Below are 15210 nucleotides of genomic sequence, written 5' to 3'. Positions count from 1 at the left end.
GGAGCATTCTGTGAGGGGGAGCTACGTGTGGAAATTCAGGCTGGAAATTTGACTGGGATCAGATCAGGGAGGGCTATGAATGCCAGCTTTAAGAATTTGGTCTTGGGACTTCCCTGGTGGCGAAGTGGTTAAGAATCTGCCTGCCAGTGCAGGGAACACAGGTTCGAGCCCTGGTCCAGGAAGATCCCACATGCCGAGGAGCGGCTAAGCCCGTGTGCCACAACTACTGAGCCTGTGTGCTCTGGAGCCCACGAACCACAACTACTGAGCCCGCGTGCCACAACTACTGAAGCCCGCGTGCCTAGAGCCCGTGCTCCACAGCAAGAGAAGCCACCACAATGAGAAGCCCACGCACTGCAACGAAGAGTAGCCCGCACTCACCACGACTAGAGAAAGCCTGCGCGCAGCAATGAAGACCCGACAAAGCCATAAATAAATAAATAAATAATTTAAAATTAAGAAAAAAGAATTTGGTTTTTATTCTGTACCCCAGGGTTTTCAAAATATACAACTAGTGCCATGTAAGATGACTTAGGTAATACACAAAAGAAATTTTTTTTGCTATGTAATTTTTAATGTGTGGTAGGAAAAACAAGAGCTATAATGCCAAAACTCTGACTTCACAAATATTGTTGCTTAGAAGAGGTTGAAATTGGTAGAAAGAGAAGCCCGTGAAATTAGAGAAAAATATTAAACAATTATATGGGTGGAATGGGTCTATGGACATAGTCATGAAAATAGTACAAGGTTTGGGAAGCACTGCAATGAGCAAAGGGACCTTTGATGTTGCCTTGGTGGGAGTGTTATGGGGAGGGCAGTACCGTGAAGACAGCTGTGCTTTGTAAGGATCATGCTGGAGACCCTGTGGAGGAGGATGTACCGAGAGAGACTGGTGCTGGAGGCAGGAGCACTGTTAGGAAGCTGATACCCAGGAGGAGAAAGATGAGGGCCTGGACCACAGTAGCAACAGAGAGGATGGTGAGGACTCACACAAAGTGCACTCCAGATTCAAGTTAAAAAGTTTATGACCTGATTAATAGAGACAAAATTCCATTTATAGATTTAGAGGACAGGGGAAGAACGGGAATTGCTTAGTGGGGGCATGGGGAGAGTATTGAATTAATGCACTTTTTTTTTGCGGTACGCAGGCCTCTCACTGTTGTGGCCTCTCCTACCGCGGAGCACAGGCTCCAGACACACAGGCTCAGCGGCCATGGCTCACGGGCCCAGCCGCTCCGCGGCATGTGGGATCTTCCCAGACCGGGGCACGAACCCGCGTCCCCTGCATCGGCAGGCTGACTCCCAACCACTGCACCACCAGGGAAGCCCAATGCACTTATTTTTGACATGTGGATTTTGGGGCACCTCCCAGATGTTCACATGTCCATGGGCCACTTAAGGATATGTGTCTCTAGGCACTGCCCAGAAAAATAGCCAGGATACATGTGCAGGCATGTTCCCTACATGTTCCTTATGTCTGGTTCTTTCCTCACTCTTACACCTATTCTTGAATTCTGTTATCATGGAGTTTGATAAACACCAACCCATTTCAGGAAAATGAGAAGTACTTAGGTCCTCTCAGGGGACCTTGCTCGATCCACGGATCACAACCAGCAACTTCCAAAATAAGTGAATTAGAACATATTAGAGCTGGAGGACCTTAGTGATCATCTGGTACAGTTATTCTGAAGGGTGAGGACACATAAGAGTCACCTGGAGGGTTTGTTAATGCACAGATTGCTGGGACCTACACCAGAGTTTTTGATTCAGTAGGTCTGGGTAGGGCCCAAGAATTTGCATTTTGAGCAAGTTTCCAGGTGATACTGAGGTTGCTGGTCTGGGGACTACACTTTGAGAACCACTGATGTAACACAACTTCTCCAGACTACAGGCTGAGAAACTGCAGCCTGGAGAGGTAAAGTGCATCATAGCAGCAAAACATATTGGAAAGAACATGGACTTTGCAGTCAATCAGACCTGGTTTCAAATCCTGGCTGACTCACTATGTGATCTCAGGCAGGTACTTAACTGCTCTGAGCCTCAGTTTCTCTTCTATGAAATGGTTAGAACAACAAGATAGTAGATGTTTGTCATTCTTTCTGGCTGCCACAGAAAGATCGAGTTCCAGGGTGGATAGTGGCCGTGGTGTCAGCAGTGCCTTCCAGCACCCAGTCAGGGCATTGGTCTGCAAATTGCACTGTCTAGTGTTTAGTGGCAGTTGCCACAGTGCCCCTGTTGGCTTGGTTCTATGATTTGAGGCATTGTTTCTGGCTGTACAACCTTGGAACCCAGACCCCCAGCCCTCCTGTGACCTGCTTAAATCTTTCTGGAATCAAATACTTATTTTGCACAACTGTTGTGAGAGGTAAATGAGATAATGTATGTGATATTCCTATCACTCTGTTAAAAAATACTTGGTACTCATTACATTGAAGCCATCATAGTAATTATCGTTATTAGTTTGAAAATGAATTCGCAGTTTGGCCAGAGAGGTATGCCCCGAGGCAGATGGTCTGGATCCCTCCCTGGACATCACTGGGAAAGATGCCGCTGGGAAGAGCACTCAGTCTAGCCAACTTGGGAACTGGACTTGCTCAGGACCTCCAAATGCTCATGTGCTAGGGAAGCCTCACAATAATTCATGAACGCGTGATTTGGGTTCCCAAATCAGGGAACCAATTTGCCAATGTATGTATCTGTTGCTTTCCCTTTCCACTACCGAGGAAGTCTGCACATCCTCTATCTAGGGCACTCCCTTTTCAGCGAGGTACCAATGTGGTGCCTGATGAGCAGAACATTAGGATAAAAGAAGAGGACTAACTCTGTGAAGGTATTTTGGCCAGGACACGTGGAGGCCCAAAGAACCATCCCTGCCCCACCAGTGACCACATTTCGGCACTTCTCTCCCCAAGATAATTCTGGGCACGTGGTAACAATTCTGATTGACTGAGTTGCCCATTTGCCACATTCCATTTTGGATCAATAGATTGATATTGGTTGATCAATGACTTTTTCTTTCATTTTAGATACATTAATATCAAGCCGATAAAGTTGAAAGAAATCTTTTTCTTCTTCTACCTTACTCTTCACTTCCTCTTTGTCCAATCAACCACCAAGTCCTATCAATCCCACAACTACAAATATGTCCTGAAACTGTCCTTTCCATCTCCATTGCCACCTCTTTATCTCAACCAACATCATCTCTCATTATCTCATTATCATTTTGCTTGCTCTCCTCCCTGGGCCCACTCCCTTCTAACTCCATTCTCCACTTAGGAGCTAGAGTGATCTTTTTAAAACCCAAATTTGATCAGGCCACTCCTCTAAGCTAAAACCTAATTAATTTAATCCATTAAAATGACTGCCTGTTTCTCTAGAAAACTGTCAAAAATCCCCAGCATAGTACAATGCCTAATAGTATTTGCAGGGGCTTTAATAAATATTTGTTGAAGGGAGGGAGTCAAGTCTCTGGACCTGAGAGGAACTGCCTTGTCCCTTTGTGTGTTAATTTGACTTGTTTAAATCTCAGAGTACCTCCTTGTTTCCACCCTCTTGGAAACACCTCATTGTAGTAGCCTCTGGCATCTCTTACAAAGTGATTTTCCTCAAGGTCACACAGCTGGTGCATAGGCACCAAATAGAATATACAGCCCTATTATTCTTCACTGTGGAGCCACCGTTATGTGAGAAGCAATCACAGTTGAAAAGTGACAACCACCAGTAGGATGCTTGATCCTCCTGCAACACTCCCACCAAGTTTCCAGGCCTCTGTACAGAGTCTTTCGAAGATAAAGGAAATCCACCTTCTTACCCCACCAAAGAAGCCCCTTCATCTTTAGACAATTCTACAAGTTATTGAAAATGAGACTTTTCAGAGAAGAATCCAACCTAGCCAGTTTATCAAAGGATAGAGATAAGGAGGGAAAGGAGGTTGTGTGTGAGAGAGAGACCCACATCCTCCCTCATGTGGTGGTGCTAAGGTGCTTCGGGCCAGCTGCCTCCAAGAGAAGAGGAAGGTGGGTGACTTTGACTCCAGCTTAGTTCAGGGAGAGATTCATGATATCTAGCCTCAAAGATTCTACGAGCTACTATAGACTAGCCAGGGACTAGAACAAGGAAAGGATGTGTGTGGAGGAAATGGGATTAATCCCAGCTCACATGTTGGGTGGAATCCCAGCTGCTGCAGCTGCTGAGGGCTTAACCAGCTGTTCCCTGGGCAGCTGCAATGTTCAGCCCAGACCTGACCCTCAGGGTGGCAGCTCTGTCTCAGCTTAGGGCCGTCAGCTCCAAGCAAAGTCAAGGCTCCGTGGAAAGAATCGCTGGAAAGCAAAAGAGAATAGCAGAAAAAGAGTCCCTAGTTCCAATAAATCCTTTTTTGACACCATGTGGTTTGAAAGCAGACCACTGTGTTCTTAGGTTATGTGGTCTCAAGGAGGGAAGTTGAGAGACAGTTGGGGTTCAGGTTTCAGAGAGAAGCAAAGCCAGGGCTTGAGGTACCACCTTCAGTTCTGTTTCTATCTTATCCTGTCCTGCTCCAGTTTCCCTACGCTGCCCCCACCTCCATCTGTTCCCATAACACGCTCTCTGTAGGGACGGGGGCATTTCCTACTTGTGGTCAGAATTAGCGATACTCATATGCTCAGATGAGAACCAACCTACTTAGGGATAAAGATGACCCAAAAAGCCCATCCAATTGGCAATTTCCTTTTTTATTTATTTATGGCATGTGGGAGCTTAGTTCCCCGACCATGGATGGAACCCTTGCCCTCTGCCGTGGAAGTGCGGAGTCCTAACCGCTGGGCCACCAGGGAAGTCCCGGCAATTTCCTTTTTTTTTTTTTTTTTTTCTCCCGTTGCGGAGCACAGCCTCCGGACGCGCAGGCTCAGCGGCCACGGCTCACGGGCCCAGCCGCTCCGCGGCATGTGGGATCTTCCCGGACCGGGGCACGAACCCGTGTCCCCTGCATCGGCAGGTGGACTCTCAACCACTGTGCCACCAGGGAAGCCCCAATTTCCTTATTTTAAAATGCAAGTTTGACTTTTCCCCTCACCTGCTTCAAATCCTGAAATTGCTTTCAACTTCCAGACAGGATTGAAAATCCTTAAAGTCGACCCCATCTCCCGCTCGCTATACTGAACTTGTCGATGCTCCTCAGATTCATCTTACTGTTGCTCCCCAGGCCTTTGCACATGCTGTTCCCTCGGCTTGAACAACTCTTACCTACCGTACAGGTCTCAGCTTAAATGCCACTTCTCATCTCTTTACCACACTCAACCACCTTCTAACCACTTATGCCTGTCTCACCAGATGACCTGTAAGAGCGATGTCTGACTTTATTGTCCTATGCCCAAGGCACAACACAATATCTGACACAGAGTAGGCACTCAGTAAACCCTTATTAAAGATACCGCTTTCTCATGGGAGATGTTCATCATTAACCAAGTCACATATAGAGACAATAACAGGGAGAGGAAGGTTTGAATATGATAATTGGCCACAAAATCCCCCACAGGAAAATACCCTAACCAGCCATAGGCTGCTTCCCATAGACAGCTGCCTCAGTTACCCAGACAGGGAAGAAAGCTTCCTCCAATATAGCAGGGACCACAAAAGCACAGTCAGGGATAAACATCTCAAGGCTCTAGGTCAGAAATGCTAATATTTCAAGCAGAGTTGTTTCTCTTCATTAAGGACCCCATCTTAGCACTGGCCTCTTCTTATTTCAAACATTTCTGGAAGCTTATATTATTCTGCTAGACCTATCATAACAAAATATCACAGACTGGGCGGCTTAGACATCAAACATTTATTTTCTCATAGTTTTAGAAGCTAGAAAAATCCAAGATCAAGGTTCCAGCCAATTTGGTTTCTGGTGAGAGCTCTCTTCCTGGCCTGCAGACGGCTGCCTTCTCACTATGGCCTCACATGGCCTTTCGTTGCACATGTGAAGAGAGAGAAAGCAAGCTCTCTCTTATGTCTTCTTGTAAGGACACTAATTCTGTCAGATCAAGGCCCACTCGTATGACCTCATTTAACCTTAATTACTTCTTTAGAGACCCCATCTCCAGATACAGCCACATGGGCATGAGGGCTTCAACATATGAATCTGGGGGGAGACACATGCATTCAGTCCATAACAAAGTGCAACATTCCCCTCCTCTAATTCAAAAAGAGCTGAGAGTCTTCTCATGCTTTCTGGCTTGGTGTACCAACCTACCATGGATGACTGCCAGAGAGTTGCAGCCACATCTGTATTTCCTTAACTGGTAGCTAGGTTGCTTTAGTTAAGGAAGCCAGTCATCCAGGCAGGAGGAAGAAGAGCCAATGAAAATGAGAGAGAAATAACTGTCAGAAAGCTACACTTACTAGTGACCCAATGGAGGGAATGAGGAAGAGTCAAAACCAGCTTAAGGTCCCATAGGATGTGGCCCCACCCATCAAGGCATTCTTTTTTTTTTTTGGCGATACGCAGGCCTCTCACTGTTGTGGCCTCTCCCATTGCGGAGCACAGGCTCAGAGGCCATGGCTCACGGGCCCAGCTGCTCTGTGGCATGTGGGATCTTCCCGGACCGGGGCATGAACCCGTGTCCCCTGCATTGGCAGGCGGACTCTCAACCACTGCGCCACCAGGGAAGCCCCCATCAAGGCATTCTTATTTCGTTATGCCTGCCCCAATTTTCCTTATCTGTAATACAATCTCATAGGGTTATTGTGAGGACCAATGAGAAAGTATGTAAAGTGCTAAAACAGGGCCTGGCCTGCAGTAAGTTCTCAGGAAATTTTAGCTACCTATAGTTACATTTCCCAATTTCCTACTCTAACAAGCCTGCACATCTTCATCCCAGATTCCAAGTCCTCGCTCATGTTGGTACTTCTGTCTGGAATGGCCTTTCTAGTCTCCTCCACTTACACAGGCTACAACATCCTATTCAGGCCCTACTTTCTCCACAAGGCCTCCTATGTACAAATATGACATTTAGCACCCGTTCAACTCATCTTGATTAAGTAACAATGTTGCTTTGGCAGCTAACAATCTTATACCTTTAAGAAGCTATTTCTTAATTTTGGTGTGTTTTTCAGTGCCTAATACGGTGCTACACTGTAGATGTTCAGTAACTCCTGCTTGAAGAAAGGAAGGGGAGAAAAATCTGGATTCTGGGCAATAAAAAGGTCACCTGAACCTTAAAGCAGTGCTTCTCAACTCCGGTTTCCCAGTATGTGGAGAGGTCTTGCCAGGATGATCACAAAATTCTCTGCAATTCTCAAAACAAGATTACTTTTAATTATACTTTAGTTCTAAAGCAAACCTAAATCTGTCACACAGCACCTTCTGAAGAACGGAGTGTTATGAAATCAAACAATTATAGGGACAACACAATCCCCAAAGGTCTGGGAACCATTGATAATGCTGCCTCTGGTAGAGTGGTAAGGACAGAAGCAGACAGACAGCAGACAGCAGCAAAGGGAGTGAGAAACGGGTGCAGAGCATATAAAACTCAATGGTATCTATTCCACATTGGGCACATACATCGATATTGTCAACAATCCTGTCAGGGAGGGATCATTATCTCCAGATCTGCCTGACTTCCTAGCCATGCCCTTTCTTTCCCTAATCCTCCTTGCCAATTCTGTTAATGAGAAGGGGTGCTGCATTTGGAGATGTTGTGTGGCCAAGTAAATATGCCTTCCTGGCCATCTTCGTAGAGACGGTACTCTTTGCTGCTTGAGGGAAGGGAATGGACTTTATTTTAGGAAGCTGGGAGGGCGTCAAGGGGACAAGAATAAGGAGGGATGGAAGTTGAGGGTGAGAGGTGAGCCTCAGGCCTGGGGAGTAATCTACAGGATGTAGTTTAAGGGAAAACAATTAGTTCTCCTTGTCCCCAGGTATCTCCTGCCCAACATATTAAGGTGCTACGAATCAGCACCATTATGGTCTTATGGTTTAAGGCCTTATTTTCAGCAGGCCTTTAAGATATATGCATTACATGATCTTTTGATCATGTAATAGGCCTGTGAAAACAGGCCTACCAACGTAGAAATACTAATTAGTTTATCAGATTAGTCGTCACCTGGAGTGACATGACAGTAGGGCATCAGGATCTGATAGAATGAGACAAGAGCAGGTTTAGAAAGTAGGAAGGAAAGGTCCACAGCTTGGACTGTGTTTCTGAAATCCCTCTGAAAGGGGGAGGGTGGTGGTAATGGGCACCTGGTGTGGACTGAGGGAAATGGGAGGTGGAAAGATACTAAAGGTAAACTTAGCCTGCTTCCAAATGTCGGCTTTATCAAGCACTACCTGGAACCCTAAGTATGCTTTCACCTCCAGACACTGAACTCAAAGTGTCACAGGGTGAGGGAGGTGAGTGGGCAACTTGGACGCACATGGAAATCTGGAATACTACAGGCTACAACCATACCTCCAGCTTCCAGGAGCCACAGAGCTAAACCAGGTGCAAGGGATACAAAAGTGCCACTTTCCAAATGAGAGGCAGGTGGGTTCCTCGCCAGCCCCTGATACCTGTGGCTAAGCCCTGGCAGCTTAACAAGTACCATCCACCATCTCTTGCATCCTGGGAGAAGGCTCCTCTGCACAAATCCAGTCCACCCTCTGCGCAGCATTTTTCCTTTGGCCGGGAAGGGAACCGATCCTGAAGGCCACTAGAGGGCAGTATATAGCAGGGACCCTGTGCAGGAAGAGCATAGCCGCTACAGGGAAGGGTGGGCTCCTGGTGGTACCGCCAACCCCTACCATTCCCCGGGCCCTGACACTCTCCTTCCAGTGCAGTCCAACTTCCTCGGAGCTTCCATTCCTAACTCAGGGGCACTTGCCTGCCTGGATTCCAGGTGTCTGCTGCGTTGGACCCAGAGGTTCCAGAAACACCCAGGCCAGGAAAGCAGAGCTAGAAATAATGGGAGAGGGGAGAGGGGAAAGGTGGAGGAAGCCAGTAGAAACAACAACCAGGACAGGTGATCAGGAAGGGGGCTCAGGTTTTAATTCCTATGTGCCCTTGCTTGGAGAGCCTACACCCCCTCTACCCCCATACATCTGGGCTCAGCCCATCAGGAGGGATAGGTTCTAGCCCTCTGTCCAGGTTCTTTCTCTTGATCAAGAGTGTGTGGGGACTATTATGCATTAGCTAGGGATTCCCATGAGTCATCAGTTGGTCCAGTTACATCCCCCCAAGAAACATCAGCCCCATGTAGACCCCTTACACCAGAGTAGGATGGGGATTACGATGATTCTTGAGGGAGGGACCAGGACTGCAGGCTAACAATTGGGGGCCAGAATTCTTTAAGTATCAGTACCCACAGTGGCCTGAGCCACCTCTGGAGCCCCTATGAACAGAAAAAGGACGTTTTTGGGTTTTCTTGTTCCTTAGGTAACCCTGGTCCCTCCAACAGTCGGTATGCAAACATGTGGGCAGAATGCTAGTCCTCTCTGGGTGGGAAAAAGAACTAGCAGCCTAGAAAAGGGCAGACTGGTCTCTGTTGCTGGTCGATTGGGATGCCTCCTCTGAGAGGAGGAAGCAGGGTGGGACGACCTGCTGGGGAAGGAGAGGGGAATGGGAAGTAAAGTATGGTTCCCTTTCTCCGTACCCCCCTCCCCCAATCTGGAGGTAAATCACCATCTGAATAGAGATATTTCCCAATAAGCTCCTGGAAGCCTTCCCTTTATTAGCCCACTTGTAGGAAAATGTCAGATGTCAGATTGGCTCCCATGTCAGATAACTGTTAACGCTGTGCCCCAGCCCCTCATCTTGCCAGGCGGGGCAAGCAGATTATTATATTACAATTTATAAATAGAAAATAAAATAAAATAATCGGGTGGGGCTGAGGCACTGGGGAAGAAGAGGAGAAATAGTCCTCGTCGACGAGTACCCATCATCAACCCCATCTACTTAGGACCCAACCTCTCAGTTAGAGGTTGCCCCTAAACCATCGCGTCCATTTTTCTCCCTATCCCTCCCTCCCTCCCAATCAGCATCGTCTGCTGCCCACATCTCCAGATCTCAGCCCGCACACTCCCGTTTAGGCGGATGCCACGAGGTTTCTATGCCTGGAGCGCTCAGTCCAGCAGCTCCTCCGCCAAGCGATAGAGGAACCGAGAGTACCAATGCATGCCAGTTGGCTGGACGGCCCCGCCCGGAAGCAGCGCCCCCAGCGCGTGCAGCAGGCGCAGAGGAGCAAAGGCGCGGTGCGCCCACTGGTGACTCTCCAGAACCGCGTAGCACGAGGCCAGGACATCGTTGACCAGCAGCGTCCCGTGCGCTGTGAGCGGTGCGAACACGCCAACGGCTTCCTCCCGCGCCACTCGGGCCACGCGCGCAGGCCGAAGGGCGTCCCCGCCTGGCGCCAGCACCGAGTCCCCCGCGCGCAGCCGGCGCGCGAACACCGGTGCAAAGTCGCCTGGCTCGGGCGCAGGCCCTCGAGCGGCGAACACCAGGTGCCAGGGAGTGAGCAACAGCTTGCGCGGGGGCCGCTCGGTCTCCACAGCCACGAAAGAGGCCCGGCGCTGCAAGTCCCGGTCCAGGAAGAGCAGCACGGGTGTGGGCACCACCCGGCCTGCCGCGTCTGCAGCCAGCACCCAGTCACCGCGGTGCAGTTCCCGCAGCCCCTTCCGCTCGCCGCTCCGCAGGCGCACGGTGGCATTTCCCGGAAAGCAGCCGCCTGCCCTGACCGCCAGTGAGTTATCTGGAGGGGACAAGCAGAGAGAGGATTGCATGGAGACCAGTTCCAGAATGTTAGTACATATTGTCAAAGACGTGGGTCAAGCCCAGCGCAGACCTCACCAGTCCCGGAACAACATGCAAGTTCCCACGGATCTGGTCCTAACCTGGGCAGAAATGGAAGGGGGTTTACAACACTAACGCCCGCCTGGGGAACCCTAGAGTCGCAACAGGGCTGCGTACCCTCAGTTTCCCGGAGGGACCTCACCACCCACCCCGTACTGTACCGGCTTTGACAGACACGTGGACGTGGTTGCGGGACTCGTAATAGACCCAGTCGAAGCCGGCTTCCACTGCCAGGCGCGCCAGCAACCCATACTTATTGCGGTCGCGGTCGGACGTGGTGATATCCAGGGCACGTCCTTCGTAGTGAAGTGAGTCCTGAGCGTGGTGGCCGTCCTCGTCCCAGCCCTCGGTCACCCGTAGGCGCACTCCGGGCCACATGTTCATCACCGCAATAGCCAGCGCGTTCACCCGCTCTTTACAACGCTGGCGGAGAATAAAGGAGTCAGTCTCCTCAGTACCACTACCACCAGCATGGGGGCTAAAGCGACCTGGACGGGCGGGTTAATTCTTCTTTGTTTTCCCGACACCCCTCCAGTCCCTCCCAGATTTTGAGTGTCCTGAGGAAGTGAGAATCTGAATGGGTGTAGTCGCTAATCTATGCTCTCCAGAACGTCGTTGGCGAACTGTGGGGTCACCCCTGATATTGACAGGGAGCGCCCAAACCTAGTTCTTTCCCTCACTTTTAATTTCCGCCCCTCATCCCTAGTTGTTCTGGGACCTCAGTTCAACCTGGGAGAGGGCAAGAGTGGAGAGAGCGGGTGTAAGCTTGGTCAGGGAGGGGTTGAGCAGCCCGGCTCCGCGAGAGGAGCCCCTGTTTTGGCCTGGCCCCCGCCCCAAGCCCCGGCTGCCCTCCCTCCGCCTGATTCATCTTTTGTTTCGTTGCCTTCCCTGGCACCGGGCATCGCTTCCTTCCTTCCTTCCTCCTCCTCCTTTCAGCCCCTAGCATTAACCCTTTCGTGGTGCGAGTGCCCCCCCACAGAGGTGCCCAAGCGGAGCCGTGCGGGATCTAGGCTGCTGGAAAAAGGGTTGGGGCGGCGGGGGCTGCGCGAAGTACAATGGCCATTCTCCCGGATGACTTAACCGAGCGAGAATCCCGGGCCGAGGCCGGGGACGCGCCGGGAGAAGCGGACTCAGCAGCTCCATCCACAAAGGCGCTTTTCAGCCGCCCCGGCTCAGAGAGAGGAAAGGGCAGAAAGCCGCGCCCCCCATCCCTGCTCCGGCCCGCCGGGTCCCCTCCCCCAGCGCGGCCAGCCCTCCCAGTTCCAGCTCGGGCTCCGCCAGCCCTGAGAGCCCCCAGTCTCTCCGTCTCTGCTCCGGAGGCAGCGCAGAAAGGCGTGGGAGTAACACCTGAGAATAACGCGAGCAGCCCTTGCGCGGATCTGGGGGGCCCCCTGCAGGGTGGGAGTGGAGAGGAGGAAAAGCAGCAGCGGCTGGAAGCCTGCGCCGGGGGAGTGAGACCACGGTTATCTCGGCCGCTCCAGTCTGGAAGCCGGAGACCTTGGCGCGCACCACAGCACGGACCTCGCGGGAGGAGGCACAGAGAGGACAGCTTCCTTTTCTTCTCCCCGCTCTGACCTCTCCTCGGACTTGGTTTTCTCCTAACTGCCAGAGGGACGTTTCCCCCCTGCCCTTCTTCCCGAGTCTTCTACACCTCCGCAGGGTTGGAGAGGAGGGGAGGGGGAAGACAGGAAAAGTGGTAACTCCTTCCAACTTTTTGTCGTTTTGTCCCCTAAGGAGGCCCTGAGGCCTTGACCTGCGGGGGCAGCAGCCCAGTGCAGAGCCAACTCAATGGAGGCCTTTTGCAGCCAGGGTGTGGGAGATAAGCAGGACCGAGGGGGGTTCCCAGCCCTGTCAGAGCCTCTCCTGGGCCTATCCCTTGTTCTGCCCCCTCTGCTGCAGGTGGAAACCAGAGGAAAGGGCCAGGATATTCCATCCCTGGCCAGGAGGGAAGGAGTATCCCCTTCCCAATCTCTGGGGAGGAGGAATGCTTCAGGGCAAGAGCAAGAAGGAATTCTTTCTCCCCTGGACAGGTTTTCCTAACAAAGTAACCTGGAAAACTATGGCAGTTAATCAGAGGAAATCCGTACCCCTCCCTCTCCCCCCACCTCCCCACTCCATACACAATTAGGTGGTGTAATGGAAAGTGTATAGGACTTAGAATCAGGAGTCCTGAATTCTAGTCCCAGGCATGCCACTAATTAGTTTCAAGATTTTGATTAAATCACTTTTCCTCCTGGGGCCCAGCTCTCATGTAAAAATGGGAGGCGGGGGTGGGGGTGGGGTGGGGGGGGTGGAAGAATGTGACCTCCAAGTTTCCTTCCAGCTCTGACATTTGAGATCACAGGGCAGAGGTGGTCCTTCACACCTCACCATAGGTTGGTTAGGTTCTGGTCTGCAGCAGATGCTTAATACATGGTAGTTGAATTCATTTTAACCCTTTAATTCCAAGGAAAGTCCCTGAGCTACACTGAGTTTGAGGGACACAGGAACCCTTTGATTCTCAGGTGGGCCCATCTGTTCTTCCCATCAAAGATCACTTTTCACTCCAGGACAGTCGTTTAGACTCTAGAATGGCTTTACCTTGGTTCTGAGATGCCTCCCCCATGCCAAAGACAATTCTTGCCCAGCCCCTCCTCAGGTAGATGGCCTGATGACCTGACCCTTGGTCACCCCTTTCCCAGCCCCTTCAGTCTCTTTAGCCCACAGAGCTTTAACACAATCAGGTCAGGAGCCAGGCTAAGGGTAGAGCTTTCTGTCTGCTGCCTAGCCAGCTCCTGGCCCCCAGCTCACCCCAGCCCTTCCTGCCTGGCTCGGTAGCTGACCCCCGGTCCACGCCTCAGCCATTTCCCGTCTCGCCTGCCGCCATCCTCCTTTCCCCGCCCTCCCTGTCTCTCCCAGCTTCACTCTCACTAGTCCCTTCTCCCCCTCCCCATGCAGCCTCTCCCTGGATCCCTCCTGATCACTCAGTACAGCCAGCAGAGGTGTGAGTGTGTGTGTGTGTTTTGGGGTGGGGGGTGGGTGAGGGGTGAGGAGTGTAGGTAGATCCTTGAGATCAAGGTCCCTATAGATGAAGTCCAGCTCACACCATCCCCCGTCCCCTCCGCCAGCTGCCAGAGGAGAGCAGAGAAATTGGCGGTGCCCTCGAGCAGGTGGGGAGAGGCCCTCCTTACCTCGGTCATCAAGCGGTCTGCACCACTGTTCTCCTCATCCTTGAAGATGATGTCGGGGTTGTAGTTAGGCACCAGGTCCCGGAAGCGCTCAGAGCCTCTTGTCACCCTCCCCTCGGCCGGCCCACTGGCGCCCAGGGTCCGCTCGGGCACGCTGGGCACAAATTGCTTGTAGAGCAGCGGCACGAGCTGCTTGCGCACGTAGCGGCGCCGGCCAACCGGCCCCCGGCCCGGCCCGCAGCTCTGGGCCGGCAGCGCCAGAAGTGCCAAGCAGCACAGGGGCACCAGACTGGCCGGCAGCGCCATGGATGCAGCGGACTCGGGCCAAAAGGGAACGTTCTTGTCCTCACCAGCTCGCTCGTCAGTTGGGCATCTCCCCCTGCACCAGAGAGCGCAGCAGGCAGAGCTGCCCCCAGAGTGCCCTAGAGCCCTTGTGGCTCAGCACACCTGGCTGCCGCTAGCTCTGCCTACATACCCCCGGGGGGTCTGGAACCTGCTACTGACCGGCCATCATAGCAGGGAAGGGGGGTCGTGGGTAAGTGCCAATCCTGCCGGGCTCTGCCGTCAGGCTCCGGCTCTGCCAGAACGCCGGGGCTCCGCCTTAAGTGGCCCCTGGCCCCGCCCCCCGCCCTTCTCCCAGGACCGTCCCGCCCCCTACCACCGGGGCGGGGGCTCTAGTCGGCCACCGCTGGTCCACTTCGTTTCCACCCTGGAAACCAGGCAGGCACCTGCCTAGGAAATTCTAACAGCTGTACAGTCCTTGGCTGCCTGGATAAGCATCCCTCTACCTCTAAGCCTATGTGTGGCACCAAACCACCCTGATACTCGAATCGGATCTTTGCTCTCCCCAAGCCTACCTGGCAGGCCATGTCCCCCCGCTATCATCTAGGAGCTATGGGATCCAATTTCTGCCCAAGGCCAGCCAAGCCCTTTGGGCACACAACCAGAGCCTCCCTTCTGTGGTCCTCCCCCACTTCCATCTCTCCTCCTTAGCGGTAACCAAGACTGGAAGGGCTGGATACCAGGGGACCATTTTCCCAGGTAGCTTTGCAGTCTTCTGCTGGGAGCTTCCCCAGAATCAGGAACAGAGCTTCATACCTATAGCCTGGTTTAGGACTTCAAACTTTTGTCCCCTCTTATCCTTGCCAAACACCCAACTTGTGGATTGGAAACTGCTGGAGGGCAGTGGGTACTTAAAGTCACAGTCTCTAACAGTCTGATGATCTCTTCCCTTTACCCTCCATCTAGTC

The 15210-nt window shown here is 51.8% G+C and overlaps 1 protein-coding gene across 1 annotated transcript; it reads right to left on the bottom strand.

Moving 5' to 3' along the window:
• Positions 1–10019: 10019 nt before the first annotated feature.
• Positions 10020–14266, bottom strand: DHH (desert hedgehog signaling molecule). The gene is made up of 3 exons (XM_030835189.2): positions 13964–14266; positions 10955–11216; positions 10020–10692 (listed from the first exon to the last, which is right to left on the bottom strand). The coding sequence occupies exons 1-3, from the start codon at positions 14264–14266 to the stop codon at positions 10067–10069; spliced, it is 1191 nt and encodes a 396-aa protein (XP_030691049.1). The 3' UTR covers positions 10020–10066.
• Positions 14267–15210: the final 944 nt, after the last annotated feature.

This window comes from Globicephala melas, chromosome 10, assembly GCF_963455315.2.
Source record: "Globicephala melas chromosome 10, mGloMel1.2, whole genome shotgun sequence".
Lineage (NCBI taxonomy): Eukaryota > Metazoa > Chordata > Mammalia > Artiodactyla > Delphinidae > Globicephala > Globicephala melas.
This window is presented reverse-complemented; position numbering and strand designations above follow the sequence as displayed.

Excerpts from the sequence above, each read along its gene's own strand:
- DHH (XM_030835189.2), bottom strand. The coding sequence starts at position 14,266 with ATGGCGCTGCCGGCCAGTCTGGTGCCCCTGTGCTGCTTGGCACTTCTG. Across the intron at positions 11,217-13,963 it reads CAGACCGCTTGATGACCGAG|CGTTGTAAAGAGCGGGTGAA; the intron begins GTAAGGAGGGCC and ends ATTCTCCGCCAG. Across the intron at positions 10,693-10,954 it reads CCACGTGTCTGTCAAAGCCG|ATAACTCACTGGCGGTCAGG; the intron begins GTACAGTACGGG and ends TGTCCCCTCCAG.